The sequence below is a fragment of the Anomalospiza imberbis genome, chromosome 2 (assembly GCF_031753505.1).
Source record: "Anomalospiza imberbis isolate Cuckoo-Finch-1a 21T00152 chromosome 2, ASM3175350v1, whole genome shotgun sequence".
NCBI lineage: Eukaryota > Metazoa > Chordata > Aves > Passeriformes > Viduidae > Anomalospiza > Anomalospiza imberbis.
Genome location: NC_089682.1, coordinates 75,999,456 through 76,019,547, shown reverse-complemented (window position 1 = coordinate 76,019,547; position 20,092 = coordinate 75,999,456). Strand labels below are relative to the sequence as shown.

General features: G+C 42.4%; 1 protein-coding gene across 3 annotated transcripts in view; it reads left to right on the top strand.

Annotated features, from left to right (window-relative positions):
* The first annotated feature begins 9,342 nt into the window (after window positions 1-9,342).
* The window catches only part of EPHA1 (EPH receptor A1), a 34,339-nt gene continuing 23,589 nt past the window's right edge, over window positions 9,343-20,092 (top strand). The window contains exons 1-2 of one of the 3 annotated variants that reach the window (XM_068182799.1): window positions 9,343-9,403; window positions 12,840-12,907. Coding sequence is in view for 1 of the 3 variants with exons in the window: in XM_068182797.1 (XP_068038898.1) it covers window positions 9,675-9,741; window positions 12,840-12,907 (135 nt within the window). In the remaining 2 variants the exon portion in view is untranslated. Of the gene's footprint in view, window positions 9,742-12,839; window positions 12,908-20,092 lie in introns of all 3 variants that reach the window. The other 2 variants (XM_068182797.1, XM_068182800.1) reach the window with 2 other exon arrangements.

The following is a 20,092-nucleotide window of genomic DNA, read 5'->3' as shown; positions in this document are numbered from 1 at the left end:
TTGGCCAGGAGGAGGGGGATAAAGAACCAACTTCATGATTTTATTTAATACTTCCCTCCCCCGTGTCTCTTTAAAGGCCATAAAGACCCCATGATTCAGAACCCACCTCTTACACAGAAAATAATTGAGAAAAAATTAAAATGTTTGCTTCTGTTCCTCTGTCTAATCCAAAGGAATTTCAGCTGCCCTCAGCTCTCTCTCTGGGCAGATTGATAGAGCAGAGTGGTATTTGCTTTCTCTGAGCTACAATCATTAAAAATTATGGTAAGTGGATTTGACAAATGTAAGAAATTTGAACTGTAACTAAGGAAGTTAAATTGGAGCCTTCTGACAAAAGAGAAATGTGGAATTTAAAACTGACATTAAAAGCTGTCTTCAAGTTCAGAGTCTAGCCGGCCTATAACATTAACACAGAATATTGGCTCTCAAGTCAATGAATACCTAATTACTCTGTGGGCAAACACTTAGCTGCATTATTTAAAATTAGCAAAGTTGCAGTGAACATTTTAATCACCTGCCAGCTCTTCCAAAAGTGAGAAGGGGAGGGTCTCAATGAGAGAACACTATGTACTAATAGAGAAGTACTCCAGAATTACATTAGAGAAGTACTTTGAATCCAATATTATTAAGTAACTGTAATGAGCACAGGAAAATAGGAAGCATCAATTCTGAATCCTGTCAAGTCAAATCAAGCTTTGAAGTTAATCCTGCTGCAAGCAGTTGGCTGGACTTGAGGTGGCCAGAGGTCTCTCTTGAGATTAGCAGGACTTTGCACCAGAGGTTTCTAATCTGCCTTCTAGGAGGTATTGATATGTCCAAATGCCTGGCAATAAAACTGACAGACAGAAAGACACTGAGGTTTATAATACTGTTCAAAGCCTTGGTAGAGGCCCTCACATATTTCTGCCAGCTGTAGGCATGGGATAGCAGAGAGAGAACTGTTACCTGCTGTGGGAAGATAGCAGGGCTGTTCCCTGAACTAGGAACCACTTCCTTGTGAACCACTGCAGAACAGAGGCACCTGGGCAGACCTTTCCTCACTCCAAGGATACAGATGATGCCTCTGGAAGGGATGACATGACCAAAACAGCAGCCAGGTTAGACTCCCAGCTCTTTCATTCTGAGATACGTGTGGGAAGTATAACAATCAGTGGAGGTTTTTTGAGAAGACACTTTCTCTACCCAAGGTTCTTGAAGACGAACAGAGTGAGGAGATATCCCAGAGCCCAAGACCATCCTCACTGGTATTCCCACACCCATTCACAGCAACCCTTCCCTCCACCTCATGCCAGCTGTGTTGAGCACTGTATAGATCTGTAGAGAGTATGAGGTAAGAGCAGCAGCAATGTATAAGAGATATCAGACTCACTTCCTTTCTAAAATGTTATCTTTTAATTGACTGGACCTGCCTGAGGTCCCTTTTCCACTCAACAAGTGGCTGTTTCAGTTCTGTTGACTCAGCACACTGTGTGCTGAGGGCTGGAGAGCGCTCAAGTGAAGTAAGGCAGCACCATCCCTGATGTAGGCATGAGCACAGAATAATAATTTTAAAAAGGTAATTTTTAAGTTATTTTCAGAACTTCATAGGGAACAGCTGGATCCAGTCAGGCAGCGCAGATTTGGACAAATGCACATTCCACCTCCGATCAAAGATGGGTATGGAAAAGTTCTTTCTATGGATGTTGCAGTTTTTTGGGTTGGGTAGGGATTCAAGACTCCCCAGTGAATGAGTACAGCTGGATATCTGCATTTCACAAATGGTCTTGTCCTTTCTTGGAAGAGGAATGCTTGCATTCCCAAATTTGCGGAGACCTGAGATCTGGCAAGCATAGATGTCATGAAGATTTCCAGTGAAACCAATTAGGACATCACTAAGAACCACTTCATGGTTTACACAGCCATAAAACAGAGTATTCACCCTTGCAATTGATTTTGTAAAGGCAGCCCTGAGCAAGCACTGTGTGAGAACAGAGATCTTATCAATGGTGGAGCACCAGAGCCCAGCCTGTAAGAGCTCAACCTGTAAGATCACATCAGTGACCAGCTGTGCACGTTCTCAAAAATGAAGAGAATTTTGAGGATGATGGCCCAGACTTTGGGCAGCATTCAGGACACTCAAGATCCAGCACCTTGAATGGTATATGCTACTGAAAGGTTCCTCCACTCAAGAAGATACTTCAAGGTGGTTCCTTGAGAGCTACTACCAGTACCAGTGATACAGGGAGGATGCAAGTGAAACCTCCCTTTCAGTATAGAGAGAAACCAGAGAAAAATGCTTTGGTGTTTTTTGTTTGTTTGTTTTTGGTTGGTTGGTTTTTGTTTTGTTGGGTTTTATTTGGGTTGGTTTTTTTTGGGTTTTTTTTTTTTTTTTTTTTTTTTTTTTTGGGTTTTTTTGCACACTATTATGCTTTGCTGGCAATCCAGGTAAGACATTTCCTAAAAGTTGTTCCTATAAATAATCAATCTCCTAAAATAAATAAATGTACTTGCATTAAAAGAAAATCCTTATTTTCCTAGGAGTATAAATACAAAAAGTTTATTTAGGCGATTTGTTTCTGTTATGGTAAGGATAGATTTGTTTCTATTATGAGTAAGGAAAGTTGAAAAATTGTCAAAAGTCCAGTTTTAAGAGCTAGGAAGAAATTGCAGTGTATTTATCTTCCCTTGACAAAGTCATGTTATCACATTCTGTCTGTTTTGGCTTACATGGAAAGTGAGTCCACCAGCCTTTCTTTCTTTCACACTCCTTAAAAGCTTTGAAAACCTGCAAATAATCCTGTATTTACCCAAATAGATGTTTTTTATCCTTTGATCTGAAGCAGGAAGGTGAAATTAATACAGCTATTTACAATAATGGAATTGTAAAATGAAATGGATGTGGGCTTAGTAGTAAACCGAGAAAACAGATGTTAATATCATGAGGGTGAAAAGTTGTCAAAGATTTTATTTATTAAGAAAAGGCCTCTGTTTATGATGTTTATTATTAACATACCAAAGGAGCAATATTTACTGTTATAACTTTACTGTTTACATTATTTTACTATTATAAAGTCTAGAATGCTATAGGAGTTTCTCTTGCAGATATTTATAGATAGAAGATTTACAAAAGAAGAGAGATGAGTCCTTCCTGAGATTATTTTTTACTATTATAAGAAATTATGTATTCAGCATATAAAATCTGAAAGTTTCCTATATGATATAAAACAAATATAGTCCACAGCCCCGCAAACAAGCTAATGGGAAAGAAATATGCTTAAATAATCTGCCATTTCTCCACAGGATTAAGCATTTCTACAAGCTTTTTATTTATCAACTTGGCTGTTGCACAGGCCTTAAGTTTCCTTTAATGGATTGTTTCAGGAAGCAACTAGGAACATAGGACAAAAACTAATCAGGAGACCAAAGTGGAGCTGAAGAATGAGGTGAAGCTCCTGCCAGCTGGTTGGTTTCAGAATTAGTTTCACCTTGCCTACAAGCATCTCCACATCAAAAAGCTGACTGAAGGTGTTATTAATAATTCCAGCACTGTATCCCCAACCTAAAGCTCTTGGCTCTAAAGATCCTATTGTGCTCAGTTGTCTTCCAAGCAAGTCCAGGAAAAAAGTGAGAATGGGAAGGTTGATACCCACCCAGTGTGTACCTTTGGCTTTACCTGCATAAGTGCAAGAATAAGAGACAGTCTGGTTTTACAAATTGGTATGTAAAGACGTAAGACTGTCTGGTTCTACAAATTGGCATGTAAAGTTGAGGGAGGACCTGATGGCTCAGCAGCATATGGCCTCTAGCCTAGTCACTGCTGAAAATCAGGTCTCCTAAAATCCGTGTAGTGTTTCATTGTGGTTTTGCTGTACAGTTGCTCTCAGCATTCATTTCAGTTTTCATGTTTTGATTTAATTAATGAGTTCAAGTTTCAAAAAATCAAGTGGGAGGCTGAACTGAGAATAGAGTTGGCAGTGAGTTGGGAAGATGTTAACACATTCAATGCCCTCTTTCCACCTGCAAGGTGTCTGCTTCAAATACCTTCTCCTGATGTCCACCTTGAAACCTCTCAGGGAGAATGCTGCTTGCTATCACAGTGACCAGTGGAAACTATTTCATTTCTGCACTGGACAGCAACTCTTCAACATCACGATCAAGCTACAACAGCAACAAACATGGGCTAGCTTCTTGTGTTTAGATTGTGGAGACAACTGTAATTTGTTAAGAAGAGGACCATTAAAATATCTTGAACAAACAGGTTAAAAACAGACATAAAAGCTTTAAAAAATCTGTTACAAACCCCCAGTAAATAAAAGATTGATTAACTCACACATTTACCTGTAAGAGGAGAAAAAAAAATTAAAATCACACTATCTGACTAGTGGTATGGCTTTTTTATTGTATTTTAGTAAAGCTTTTTCAGTGTCAGTGAGATATTTCCATGCTTGAACATAATTAATCCAAGAGTGGAGAAGAACGGCTAGAAAATATGAACAAATTACTAATTACAGAGAGGTATGTGTTTGCCACGCAGAGGTTACTATTGCTATATTTTGAGCTTTGATTCAACTACTAAAAATATTATGATCTTACTTTTCTATAATGTAGAGGAATATGTCATCAGCATTTCCCTACTAGAAATAAGTCATCAGTCATTTCTCTACTAGAAATCAAATTTATCTGGGTCAGATTTTATGTTTATCACACATATGCTATTGTGTTAGTAATGCTCAAGGAGAAACTGAATCCTCTCATGAAATCTTAATGCCACCAAGATGAATAAATATCTTTATAGGTGCCCAGGAATAATGTGCTCTCAAAGAGAAGTGTTGAGTGTAGAACTGCACTTTTTGGATTTCTAAGTATACAATGTGCTGCAATAGTATAATAGAAAGTAACTAACTCTTGTGACCCAGATTTGTACCACTTAGGGAAGTTCTATGATTAGGAGAATGAATCAGATTCTATTATGACTTGGTTTTCATTGGTTTCCTCTGGTCTATACAAAATGTCACACCTCAGCATAGGCTGCTCTCCCCGAGGCCTCCGGGATCACTGGGGCTCCACAGCCACTGGACCATGGTGGGGAACAGAGCTGGGCTAATATGGCAAGAGAATTATTTCAGGTAATTTCTGTGGAAAAGCAAGGTCCTCCCCCTCATTTGCAGGATGGTGTAATAAATTTACTCAGTCCTGTTTTGCAAGCCAAATAAGAGCATGGCAGACCGTGGCAGGATAAGCTTATCCAGAGACAAAAGCCAGCAAGTCTGCAGTTCAGGCAGCAGTGCAAACACACTTCCCTGCCTGATCTGGTGTCCAGCCCAGGCATCAGCAGGTAGAGGAACACCTATTAGTGTGTTGCTAATGATAAAGTAAGTGAAGTTTTATTCAGGAATACTGGACTTCTTCTAGTCCATGTACTGTATGACATCTCTATCAGGTGTAAGATATATTTGGGAAGCTACCCTCCTGTTTTGACTGGAGCCCAAGTAAGGAGCTGTCTACATTCCTGGTGGAAGAAGATGTGATTGCTCATCTACCAGTGATGAACAGAATGAGCAAAAGATTGATGTGGGGAGGGATGACTGGAGGTCTTTAGCCCAAATACCTGCTCACTGCAGGGTTAAAACCAAAACTGTGTCAGGTTGCTCAGGGCTTTCAAGCAAAGCTTGTACGTCTCCAAGGCTGTTTATCTCACATATGTGAGGAAGAATAAGGGAGTGTCCCCTGTTTCTTCTGTGTATGAAAACTCAGATCTACGCCTTGTCTCTATCAGCTTCATTCATTCCCTTGCCCTTGTTCTTCTTCTCAAGGGAGAAAGATAACCAGCTTGACTACTTATGCAGTCAGGTCCTCAGGTCTCTAACATAGGGGTGGCTGCTTTGTGCAGCTCCAGAGGAGCTATTTGTGCCCCTTCATAGGAGTTTAAAATATCTATTTAAAACAAAATCTGAGTTTCTGAATGAAAAATGTCCATATACAAAACTAATTTAACAGCTTAAACCACTAAATGGTAGGAGTCTATTTTCTGCAGAAAAAAAGTCTCAAGTCAGCTGTTTGAAATATTCTAAGATAATTGCTGGTGGAGTGGAGCCAGAAAACCTTCTAAGATAAATATGAAACACTAGAATATTTAACCATGGTCATGCAGGTGAGAATAAGGGACAGAAAGCACAAACTTTCTACAGGGAATAAGACATTGAAACATAGCACATCTTAGGCTCTTTAGAACTGTAATAGATTACTCCTAGAGTTGTAGAGATAGTGGATAAAAGGAGTGAATCAGAGACCAGCGAACAAGAGCAAGTTCCTCCTTCATACTGAAGTGGGGCTTGTTGCAAAATGGATTTGAGGCCTCTGGAAGACCTATACATCTATGTTACTATGTTACCTTACTGAAAGCCAGTTCATGATGCACAGATTCAAATCATCAGTACCAAAGGGATGCTTTGATAATTAGGGAAGTGATATCAAGTGAGAAATTCCAGAAATTATTTCTAGGTTCTGTTTCATTCATCATCTGTAAGGACATTTAATAGCACAATGGTGAAACTCATTCTAAAATATGAGGAGCAGCAAACACAGTAAACAATTTGTAAGAATCATATGAGACAGTTCTGTCTGAACTGCAGTTCAAAAGAAGCACATCCCAAACTCAGCCTTGGGAGTGCCCTTTGACTTTCCCAACAGCACATCAAAACAAGACCTGGTGCACAGCCTTCCTCCTCACTTCCCTCACCACAAGCCCACATAGCTGTAGGAGGAAAGCCCAGGTGTGTTGTGTGGTGATATTTTCCAGCTGGATACCTAATCACAGTGATACTCAAAACAAGATTCTGGGAAATGAAAGGAAAAAATGTGCCTTGCAATTGAGAAATACTCAGAGGGCCAAGAAAGAGAGGATGAGAATCAGCCCAAAGACATGCTGAGAGTGGGCTGAAAAGACAGTTACCTTCTTAAACCAAAGAGCATGCCAGAGATGGGATGCTCACTGGGAAGCCATGAGAGTGAGAGGCTGTGGAGATGTAAATCATAGAATCATAGAATATGATTGTAAACAAGACATAAAAAGATTTTTTTAATTAAGTTCTTTCAGTTTTGCCTATATGTTGTTTGTTTGGGATTTGTTTATTTTAGTTGTTGTTGTTTGTGTTTTTTTACAGTCAGAGAATTAATTTTGCCCAAGAATTTCGAAAGACAAAATCCATGCTTGTGATGCACAAACAGAATAACACTGTCAATGAAATACTGAGTATGAAAATGCACGTGTGGTACTCACTCTTCTGGCTACAGCCTCTGTGTATATTCCCTCTTTTTCCCTTTGGATCTGCATTTTGGTGCAGAGGACACATGGGAAAGCAATCTAGCAGCTTTTACAGGTATCAGCAAAGTTCTATGCATTTTGTGTTTTTACTTCTGTGTGCTTCTTGTTTATAGATTTTCTTCAGATCCTGATCTTGCTGTAACATTAGACTGTATTTTGTTTCACTATCACTGTACACATTCTGACTGTGAGCTACACTAGGTGATCTCCAATCTGAAAAACCACAAAGTAATAAATATGATTTCTGACCACCATTATCTGGAAAACCCCAATTGCTGATCCCCATCTGCCAACACTACAAGGGGGAGAAAAAGAAAGAAATTTTTTTTTAGGCCATGCTCTCCAGTAAGTCCTAGTAAATTGCTTCCTGCCTACTCCTTAGATCAAATGTTCTGAGTATCTGTAGAGCAGTGAAATGGAGATAGAGCCTCCCAAGGCTCTTCAATCCAGAACTTGTCACTTCTGGAATTTTACAGATGCAAACTCTGTTAGACCTGAGGAGCCAAATGTCAGGCCTCAACACTGATTTTTTTCTTTTGCCTGAGGAAGGACATGAGCTCCTGGCCTGCCCTAGAGCCTTATCCTCCAGCTGTAAATGTTCTTCCCCATTTCACACCTATTTAGGCCTTGTCTATGTTATTCCATCACAGACAAGTTAGCTGTTGTTCTGTCTGCCCCACTGCTACATCACAGACTTCTGTGAAGGCACACAGAAGAAGGCACAGAATTGTACAAATTAAGATGTAAATGGACACATTCCCCCAGCACAAACTCAAGGTATGTGTTGTAGACCAAAAAATCTTACATGACTCCTGCAACGGGAGTCATTCAACTGTGGGGGAAACATAGGCATAAAAGTTTGAGACTTAGCACTGTGGCCTGATAAAGAGAAATTTAGCAGGATTAAACTGTAATGAATTTAAGCTACAACTACTCTGAATGCCATTTACCTTTGAATTCTTTGCACCTATATTTTATTTCATGTGCTACATAAAATTATAAGCTTAGTATTGGGACCATTTGTTCTGAAATTTGCTCTGAAATTTGTTCAGACATCTTGGGATAGATCTTGCTTTCTCAAGATGTATGGTTTGAGAACCACAGAATTCACTGAAAGATTAGATGCAAGGACCCTCAGAGAGTCCATAGTCCCAGATGCTGCTCAGAGCAGGGCTGACTCCAGAGGTGGATATGTTGTTCATGGCTGTGTCCTGGCAAATCTGGAACATCTCCAAGGGTGGAGATCCCCCAGCCTCTCCAAGCAACCTGACAAGGTCCTTTCTTTGGCCTTCCTTGGGGAGGAGGAGGAAGAGAGCAGGAGGAATGCAGCTGTACAGCAAGTGTAAGTGTAATAATACCATCTGTATTTTACAGGGAGGGGTGTAATAGCTGTGTATGGGTGGGAGTAACATCCTTGATGAATGCCAGAAGAGACAAGAACAAAGGCAAGTTCTTCCATATTTATGTCCCTCAGGAAAAAAAATGAAAAGTCTCATGAGGTCTTCCTACACAGAGAAAGAATCCTTCTAGTTTGCTTCCTCTCCCATGATTTCTTTTTTGCTGAAAAGCAGACACTGCCCAGCAATGCTGAGGAGCACACCAAACAAAAAATAGTAATTCTGCCAGACAAAGTGGTATCGCTGTCACTCTGTGACATACTTGGGAATGAAACTGGCTGCTGTCCCCGTGTACAGATGGATTTCCTAAACATATTCAGTGAGGATGGCTCAGTGGTTTTAGCCCCATTATCATAGATCACAGAATCACAGAATGGTTTGGCTTGGAAGAGACCTGGAAGACCACCTATTTCCAGTTGCCCTGCCATGGGGGTTGGAACTAGACCTTCCACTAGACCAGATCGCTCCAGGGCCCCATCCAACCGCCAGGGATGGAATAGCAACAACCTCCCTGGGCAACCTGTTCCAGTACTTCACCACCCCGAAGAATTTCTTCCTAAAATTTCAGTTTAGAGCCATTGCCAGGGCCGGCGGGACCGGGAAGGATGGCGAGGGCTGCCCAGGAGGTGGCAATCGGGAGCCTCTTACGGGAGTGGAGCAAAGGTGGAGGGAGGCTCCCAGGAAAGAGGTGGCTGCCTTTAAGGTGGGTTTATTTGCCTGCCAGATGGGAAGTCTGTGACCAGCCCCTTAGAACAGGTAAAGGCAGTAAGGCTTCTCCACCCACTCGCCTTGATCTTTCATCACCACCGTGGGCCAGGCGGGCGCTTGTGCAACGTGCGCGCCGCGCTCGGGAGGCTGCGGGAGAGGCCCATGCGCTGCCCGCAGCAGCCCGGGCACGGAGGCCGGAGCCGGCGGGGGCTGCCAGCCGGGCCCCCTCTCCGGCCAGCCTGGGGCTGAGCACCTGCAGCGGCGGGATGGAGCTCTCCCTCGGGCTTCTTCTCCTCTGGGCTCTCCTTCCTCCCGAGGCGCACGGGAAAGAAGGTAAGCGTGGGACCCGCCGCCGGTCCCTCTGCCTGGAGGGCTGGGCTGGGGCGCGCAGCGACAGCGACCTCGCTAAGGGGCAGGCAACGGGACCTGCCCCACGCGCCTGGGGCTCCGGGGACACCTCCGAGGGACTGGGGGGTCAGGGAAGGGCAGCCGGGTGTGGGGGGACCACGGCCTGGCAAATCCCATCCGAATCTCGGTGGCTCAGTGAACGAGCCCAGGTATGTTCTCGCCCTCTCTCACCTACTCCTAGTCGAAGCACAAATGTCTCGGCATATCCAGTGATCTAAGAGAATTCTGCCCCTGTTTCCCTCAAACACGGGCCTTGCAGATAACAAGTTTAAACACAAACTCAAAAAGTTTCTCCCCTCCACTGGCAACACCCCCGCAGTTTCCTCAGGAAGCCTTCCTAGGAGTTAACCCTTGTGAGCAAGCGGACAGTCATTTTATCGGAGTCTTTTACCTACTCTACTCCTGGAAGACGGAGCTGGGCTTTAAAATTTCCTCTTCCACCTCTTTAGGCTTCCATTTTTCCCTTCCCTGTACCACTTACTCCCTCTTATTAGGTGTAGTGATTTTTTTCCTTCCATCTTGGTAGTTGCACAGTGGTTATGAAACATGGGAGAATGGTAACTTTTAATAGAGAGGTGAGGGAAGTGTAAATCTCTGCTCTGTTTCTTATCTCCTCCTGCAGTCAATTCCTGCTAGGGACTTCTGTTTTGTACAGCAAGAGGTATTGGGGCTTTTCCATCCCAAGGACAGTCCTTCGCTTCTCCAGGCTCTCGATTGAGGGGACTTTGTCATAACTGGCGGTTCGGCCATGGGCTCAGCTCTGATTCTGCGAGTGCTCAGTGATCTTTTAAAGAGTCTTTGACAAGCACGTTTCCACTAAGGATCCGGCTACGTGGTGGATGCAGCTGGCAGACGTAGTGGAGGCCAGCCTGAGTGAGAAGTAGTGCCGGGTGGCACCGCGCAGGCTTCAGTTTCCAGAAGCTTGTGACCAGTAGTTGGCAGTAAGAGTCAGGGACCTGTCTGCCCGCTTCTCCCCTATCTCAGCCATCTCATTTGGGCTGTGTCTGTGATCCATTCTTCCTTAACTTGTCTGTCAGGGAAACAGCTCATTTTCCAGGCGTCCTCTCTTATCTGAAGCCTTTCTTATTTTTGGGAACACCCCCTCCCCTGTGGCTGGACAGCCATGTGAGATTCCTAGCAGCAAAGTTGTGGACCAGAGAGTTAGTAGTCCCTGAGCACTTTATTCCTCTGCTTCTGTAGTCTTACTGACTTAATCATCCTTTCCGTGGAGAGTCCCTGTTGTGGGATTCACTTCAAGAAGTACTTCTTGGCAATGGGCTTTGTGCCTCCAGTGGGCACTCAGCAGCTGAAGGAGCTGCCATTGCTGGCAGTGCAGAGCATGGCACAAAGGCTCTGCCAGGTTCCTGTTCTGGCCACCTGCAAGCTCCTTTCCCCTTGCTCTGCTAGAGCTTGCCATGCAGCCCCTCTCACTTCCACATTGCTGCTTCAGTCCTGGAGAGGATGGGATGGCATTGATGTTATCTGGGTGATGGTTCTGGCAGGACAGGCTACCTCACCCTCTGAGCTTTTGGAGCTAACCACAAAAGAATATTATCTCAAATAAAGAGATTGAGAGTAGAGGGGAAGTGAATGAGGAGCCTTGTCTGGACAAGGAGTCTGTGGCTAGGAAGGTTTTGCCATATGACCATACTGTGAGCACTTCGAACTTGCAAAACCTGGATTCCTGCTTTTCCATTCTCCCAATCCTGAAAGGGTTTTTCAGAGGTGAGAACAGCAGTGCAATCCCTCTTATCTCTGATTCTGGGCCCACAGCCTGCTTCCTCATTCCACAGGACTCTTGCTGATCTGCACTTTACACTGTTACATATAGTTGGCAGGGAGTATTTGTAAAACAGTCAGATGAGGGGGAGGAAACCTGGTTATTTAAATGCCATTTAAAAATCTCCCCACTCCTACCTTTCACCCCCAGATTATTTTCTGAGATGTTCAGAAACGACCCCTCTGAATACACCCACAGGAATCTAAAAGGGAATCCAAAGAATTTTCCCTGTTTCCTATGTTCCCAAGCTGGGACTTCAATAGGTACACAGCAACCAGTAGCCTGCTCTGGCACCGCCGGCAGACCCAAAGGCAGGCACGAAGCTGCACATCCCACAGTGTGTCTTATTCCAACTCCTCTGCTTTCTCAATGTTTGCCTACAAAGTGACACATTTTAAAACGTGTCTTCTGATCAAGACTTTAGGCCGAAGTGTGATCGCATTTTCAAATTCCTTTGAGGGCTAAAAATGAACAACGATTTTCTCCTTTGTCATGCGACTCCAGGAGCAAGGCTTAAAGCAGCCGTGCAATTCCGCAGGAGGTGGCCATGCTATGGCCGGAGCCATTACTCTCTCCTGATGTCCGGCCAAAAAAGTCGGAAGGTTGGGAGAGGGTTAAACAATTTCTAGGCCATAGTCAGCTGGTGGACAGTCTGAATTAGAAGTAGGGGGCTCATCAATTTGCCCAACTGGAGCATCTCCTGGCTTTTGGGTACTGTGACAATGGAAAGTCCCTTCTGCAATTTCACACCGCCTCCGTACTTTCCCACTGTGTTTCAAGTACTGAATAGTCCCTCCAGGCGACACTGATTGATCTTTTGTGTTGGTAATTTATTTGATTGCCTTCCTCTTCAGCCCTTTAGTTTGCTGTCTTCCTATTTCAAGGAAAGATGTGTTCAGCTGCTAATGCCGGGTACCCATATGAATAGGCTTCAGCCTCCTTCTTCCTTTTTGGGACAGTTTTAGGAAGTGATAAAATTTGTCAGGGTTGCGGTTTTTGGATGTGTGTAGGAGAGGGTCTCATATATTAGTAAAAACTTTTAACTCCTGACTAACTGCCCTGTCTTGTATATTTCCGTTCCTCTTCTAGTCATGCTTTTTGAACGTGAAACTTTTCAAAGGATGGGGGGGTTGAGAGAGGAAATGCAGGCTTTACCTTCTTTGACAAAACAAAGATGAAACCATTCCGTGGGCCATATGAATTGGGTCACCGATTTATTTTTTTCCTCTCTTCTGGTTTACAGTGGATCTACTTGACACAAGCACTGCACAGGGTGAACTGGGCTGGCTTCCCGACCCTCCGGAAGTAGGGGTGAGTACCCACATTCAAGGAAGGGGAGCCACTGGCAGTACTAAATGATGGAAAAATATAATCCATGTTGAAATTTCACCCTACCTCTGGAAACTGAGCTTCTGAAGCTCCTGGACATTTTAGGCTTTATAAGTCTCTCTCCCTTCACCTCTGCAGCCTCACCCCTAGCCAGCTTTTTAAGGACTGATGCCTACTGACTTCCATTAAGATGAAACATATCCTTGAAATATACTGTTTCCGTGAAGTAATAAAGCAATGAAGAAAAATGAAAAAATCAAATCATCCCCCAGTTTTTCATTCTGTTATGCTGCACATAAATCTCATGTCTTTTTTCCCCAGGAAAATAGGCAGAGCAAAAGTAATTCTGTCTCAGAGTCTCTCAAGAAATGAGAAACACCTTATAAGTTTTTTAATTCAGCAGCTGACTGAAAAAATAGCTGTTAACTCATGGGGCAGCAATCTGCCTGTGTGGGTGGGCTGCAAGATTCTCAGACTTTACACCAAGCTGTGGTGTTTGGTCCACACAGCTGGCAATGAGAGAGGAATTTCCCTTTGTTTTGTGATTGTAAAATTAAGTTGATGGAAATGCTTCAAAATGTACTCCTGAAATCACTGCAACAATGGACCCCGATAAACAGCTGAACTCTCAGTTATTTTTGTGCAAGTACAGCTATTTCGTATGAAACATAGTTGAGAAGTCCCTCTGGAGTCACAACCTAGATCAGTGAAGGTGGTTTCCTTTGTAGCAGCGGTGCTGTGGGAGTGGTGGAAGGAAGGCACAAAGAAAAGGGAATTTAGGGACTATGCTGTGGTAGTTAGCACATATGTTAATAGGCAGTTTCAGTTCCTCATCCATGCTCTTGTGTTTGTAACAAGTCCCAGGCTTTCCAATGGAGAGTCTTCACCCTTCCTGCTCTAAAGTAGACCTGAGTAGAGCCTGTTCCTTACTCATTTCCTTAACTTTCCTCTGTAATGTGCTGTGGCTGGTTTAAATACACCCCAGCCTCCTCCTCATTCCCGGTAGCATTGCTCGGTGAAGTAGAGCCAGACAGAGAGGTTCTCCTGTACTGGCATAACTGCATTTGTTTCATTAGTAAAGCTGTTTTGGTTATTAATATTAGTATTATTACACCCTGCTCAAAACAGGTGCCCTAGTGACACAAACATGTAGATCATGTTTTGCCCATTGTTCCCTTTGTTGTCTCATAACTCTCTGTGTGGTAATTTTACCCCAATTCTAGGCTCCAGGTATGTTCAGGATGAAGTTTGCCTCTTGAAAAGATTGAAGAGAACAACTGAAAAGTGTGTTCTAAAACCAAAATCTGATAGAAAATAAAACCTTTATTACAGAATATCTGAGTGTTGCACAGTAGGTTCAGAGCAGTGTCAGGAGTTGGCAAATCCTTCTGCTTGTGCTACATTTGCTTTTTAAAATATGTATATTCACAATATAATTGTAACTGAGAATTGTTGAAAATTATGGGGAACATGGCCTGAGAGAAATCAAAACTAACAGATCAGGATATGGATGACTGATAAAACAACACAGGATGAAGAATAGATTAATTGACTTCTCATGAGCAAGTCTTTTGAGGAGATTTGTCTAATGACATCATTTCCCAATAACTGTTAGGTGAAAATCTGACATATTGCCACAAGCAAAAAGGGAACAATGGCTGATTCTCTTGTAACCAGAACTTTGAACAGGTGTTTCTGAAACCATTCCTTCAAAATGAAGAATTATGTATGTTCAAAAAAGAACGGAAATTAATTCAGACCATTTTTTGACAAAAAAGAGACAAGATTAGTACTGAATAATCTGACTAGGTTGATTAGTAACAGGCTGGAAATGTCTGAGCTGCATTGCACACAGAGCTGAAGGGTGTACTTCATGTAACACTGCTACTTGTACCTAACCTCAGATGCCGGAGATCTCCCATCAGTGAGCTGGATTTGTGTCAATACACTTATCGCACAGAGGAGGAATTTGCTGTGGGGAATTTTCATGCTTTATATGGACAAGGCCCCCGAGGCATAGCCCAGAAGAGGCTGGCTAAGTCTGTGGAGGCAGAACTACACCTTTGTTTTCTCCTCACTTGTAGCCAATGACAGAGGATGAAGTGGCTTGCCAGGTGTGGTTGTTTCATGGTCAGACCGTGGCTGTATCCAGGGCAGACAATGCTCCCATTAACACAGGGGCTCAGCCTGAGAACACCACTCAGTTTAGGACTGCAGTTCCATAGTTCAGAACTTCTGCACCACATTAGCCGGCATCTTGCCGAAGCTTAAAGGTAGTCTTTGAGTGAAAGTCTCTGTGCTTTAAGTAAAGTCTCTGTAGAGTTTTGTTTGTTAAAAGGTTTGTGCTAGCTTGCTTTGTAGTAGCTATTTAGAAAGGGTTTCATTCACTTTCGGCTACTATTGGAAACTAGGCTTTTAAAGAGGCAGACTGTTGTTCCTACAATCCCCTTTTATCTACCTTACCACCCACCACCCCCCTTCCCTAACATATTCCTTGATAATTCTTTTTTGGCTTTGAAGTTTTGCCACAGCAACACCAGGTGGGCATAGAGAGGTGTGTTACAGTAGTAGTGGTAGATTTCCACCTTTTAACATATTAGAGAGCCAATGATGGCCACTTTGAAGGTGCCAGGAGTACAGAATTTGCTTGCTCTCACATCTCTTTAAGGTTCCCCATGCTGCACAAACAGCCTAGCTACCTGAACTGGTTTCAGATACCACTGAAACTGTTCAAAAAGGACCTCTCAAATCCAATCATGAACAAATTCGCTTATCAGGCATAGTGGCACTGCTTCTTGGCAGTTTGTAAAATGACATTATAAAAAGTTATTAATCACTAATTTGCTTTCAAATATAATTGCATCAGCTGTGACCAGATTGTGATGAGGAATTATGCTTTCCTCTTGCATTTTGCTTTTAATAGACAAGGTTCTAAGTCACCCCAGCCCAGCTTTGAAGTCAGCCTTGTTCTGAGCAAGGGGTTGGAGTAGAGAACCAAAGGTCCTTTCCCACCTAAATTTTCACGTTTGTGTTATAATTTAGAACTATTTATTCATTAGAATTTTGAGCTTGAATTTTTAGCCCAGGCACAAAAGGTCCTCATGATTTTTTGTTTTGGTTTTTTTTTTTTTTCATGATTTTATGTAATATCTATTCCTACAGATTTTCTGTATCAGTTTATGTAGGCCTACAGTACAACATTTGTCTTTAATGCTGTGATTATCTCACTCCCAGCTTGTGGGCCTATCTTGAAATTTTCCTTTTATCCACAATTTCCTATTTTTGTGTATGTGAATAGTATTTGCATAATCCAGTCATACTCCCATGAGTACATGTGACTACATAAGTTCCAAGCCATTTGTGCTGGAGAGTGCTGCACACTGGGCTTCTCAATATGACTTTTTTCTCTATATATTGTTGAAAGGAGTGTAAATTAAATACCCTTCATTTTTTTCAGCTGCTACATTTTCTTGGGAGATGTGCTTTCACCAGTTCTGCAGCTGTCTTTGCTTGTAAAAGGGTCCTTTTTCATGGTGACTTCATTTTAAATTGGATGTATGTTATTTCAGAAATCACATGAAATCCACTGCTGCCAAATTTTGCCATATTTATTACATATTAAAAGTTTGGCAAGGCTCAGTTTTCAGCTGGTAGCTGCTTTGTGGAGCTTATTTTTCCCAACTTATATTCCTGCTTGGATCATAGCGTTATTAAAGCTTCCCAATGACTTTCTTAGTCTCCTTTCCAGGCTCCTATTGTTCTCAGTCTTTTATTCACAGTGAGGAGGAGGACATAATTATTTTCCTGCCTATTCCATACCCTTGCTTGCTTCCACACATACTTCAAAGCATTGCTATCAGTTTCAAGCTTTCTACCAGTTTCCCAGTGTGCACAGCACTTGATCTGCTCAGCTTTTCCAAAGTCTACTTTCAAACAAGACTAAGGATGGGCAGGTAATGCCAGTGGCCTAACTGGCATTAGCATCCCAAAGGCTATCAATGAATAGCCACTAACTACAACTACTGTGGCTCTAGAATACCTTGAAAACTTTGGAAATTGTGTGATTCTTGTTCAGGAACAAGAGTTCTGAGTTTTGCACCTCATGTTCCATGGAAAGTTTCATAATGACCACAGCAACTGCTAAAGCTATGTGAACACAATTTGATTAAGACAAAAAAAATCAGATTTTTTTTTACGCTGTTGTTGTCCTAATAAAGTCCAAGCATAGTTCAAATTCTACACTGATACATTTTTAGGTAATAGATTAGATCAAGTACCTGTGACCTGTCAGCAACTTCTATATCACTGACCACACCATAACATTTGCATGCCTTCAGGTTCTAGCAAGGTGAGGTTGCGTTCCACCAGACTCAGCGGTCCCAGATTTCAGTATTAGCTGACGGCTGGTTTCTGTTCCACCACTTCTTGGTCAGACAGATAGTCCTGGTCACAAAAGAAATAGTGCTATGGGGCACACAGCCTTCAACCTGCAGCAATTCCAGCACAGCACTCCAATCTCGTTAAACCTGGGCAATTCACTGAGTCAGACTTGATGATCACTTAGTCAGACTCAATGATCTCTTACTCAGATAGTCTTACTTGGAAGAGTCTCAGCCAGTCAGCTTTTTGTAGCATCCAAAGGTGGTGTGAAAAGCAGCCATCAGAACAGCTGTTCTGTGCACCTCTTCCCACAACTGTTGTTCATGCATGTCCTTTAGGAGCTAAGTCAGAGGAGTGCCATCACCTCTGAAGCTGGAGTAGAGTAGCAGTGTACACCTATCTCACTGCTCTCCGTTAAGTATCAGGCATAGGGGATTAGCTCCCCTGAGTGAACAGGATCTATATAGAAATAAGGGAAATATGCTTAGTAAAGTCAACAACTACCTGGAAATGGGAACAGCTCTGGCTTCAGGGTTGTATCCTGACATGACTTGCTGCTGTTGATCTGTGGACTGGCGGAGAGATATTTGTTAATTATATCCCATTAATTGTTATTTGTTATTGTTACTGTTATTTGTTAATGATATCCCATTAATTGAAAATTAATTATTTTGTGTCAATTTGGGAGAGAAGGAAAAAAATGTTATGCATATACCGATATACTTTACTCAGAAGTGTGAGAAGGGAGAATACAAACCAGTGAGATGAGAACGAGTGAAGTGTAAATTAATAGCTGTAGGGAAGGCCAGATTGCATGAGCCACCAACTAGGCAGCCTAGGATGGAGTCACTGCCAGAGACCCAAGTAACAATCTTGGCCAGTGCACTCTGTTGTGACCTGAAGGGTAGAAAAGAGCACATTGTGAGCTGAAGATGCTGTACAGCCATGACATTCATCACCACGGCTGCTCGGGCACTGGGGTGGTGACAGCCCTGTTGCCTGGCAGCTTCAGAAAGCTGCTTCACTCTTTTATAGCTGTTGAATGAGTGGACAAGGTTCACTGAACTTTCTTGTGTCAACACAAAAGCAGCACAAGTCAGCTGAAGCTTGGAGATTAACCTGCCTAGAGCATGGTCCTCCAAGAAGACTAACGGGCTATTTAAAATAATAATAATATTAAAACCCAACCAACCAAACAAACAGAAAACCCAAACAAAACAACTTCTATTATAATACCAACAAAAATACTGGTGAGTTTGCAGGCAAGCAGTTAGAAAGAAAAGGCTTTACATCTTTTGTTGCTTGCTGTGTCCTCGAAGCATGAACCTATGCTTTGAACTGTGATTCTCACTATCTCAGAGGCAGATCTGCAGAAAAATATTCCCATTATTTATTTCTCAAAAGGTTATTTCCATTGTTTCCAAGGCCTAGTTTCTGGCTTCTCTTTGCTTGACCTGAATATTGCCAGCTCCTCACATGACTTTCAGGCTGCCATCTCCTGCAGTTTCTTTTCTTCAGGCAGGTTTGATCATCATCAAGACATAATTACCCCATCCCTGTGTGGGATTCCACCTAATCCATCTTTAAAGGGACTTAGACAAACGGAGCAAGTATTGCCCATTACCATCAGACTAATTTCCAGCTTCTCTGTAAACACTAGAAGTACACTTGACACACCATACAAAACCACAGCTCACAATATAAAGCCCTTTACCTTGAAAAAATTAAAAAAAACACTTCAATTTACAATGGATCCTATGCAATGTAATGCAAAAATAGCATGAGAGCTAACATTTGCTTTATTGGTAATGTGGCTTTAGCCATGAATTCTGAACTCTTAAGATGCACAATCTGATTTTTCACTCCCATCCTTTTTGTAGTTATTGGTACTGTTAGTGAGTGTTAGTAAAACAAGTGTTCCAAACCAGCTAGGTGAAATGTTACACTAGAGTATCGTTATCACTCATCTAGCACCATCTGTTATGACCAGAACGGTTTTCATGCAAGACCTTAATGTGGTCAGGCAGTTCCGAGAATGAGCAGACAGCAGAACCTGGGTTTGATAAACAGGTTCTGTAATCAATGCACTGGCGCTCGGTGTCCCATGTGAACACCTTATCTTCCCATAAGAGCATGAGTACCAGTTAAATTGAAAGGACATGGGTGGGATGGAGACCTATGTGCTAGTGCCCTAAAGAACTAGTAATTACATAATGGAGTTGCTCCTCCCTGAAAATAACCAATGGATCATTGTGGGGAAAAAATATATCATCCCACCCATAAAGATACTGTAGATAAGTAAACATCTCTTCTGTGTTCAGTTGTGTCAAAGGCTCCATGATGATGTGATGAAATTAAAATTGCCTGACCATATCCAAATGATCAAAGAAATAAGAGCAGCCTCAGCTGTTCTCAGATTTAAAGTTACAGGACTCATGAAAATGTCTAGATGTCACCACGCTTCTTTCATCATCATCACCTAAATTGTCTTCCGCACCAGCAAAAGAACTTCAAAGAGTATTGAGAAACTTTCAGTAAAGGGTCATGGAAGCTTCTATTCTAGAATACACCACTGTGGTGATGCTATTTTTGGTTGGCTGGTCCAGCTTGCCTCCTGACAAATTTTTGTCAGATGTATTCCAACTGAAGAGAAGCTCTTCACTGTATTAAAACAGGTGCCAGCAAGGTGCCTCTCTTGTCACCAGCTTTCCTCTGAGGAAATGACACTATGATTGTAGCACAGCTGCAATTACCTTCAATGCTGAATCTATTCCAGGAAGGTTTTTT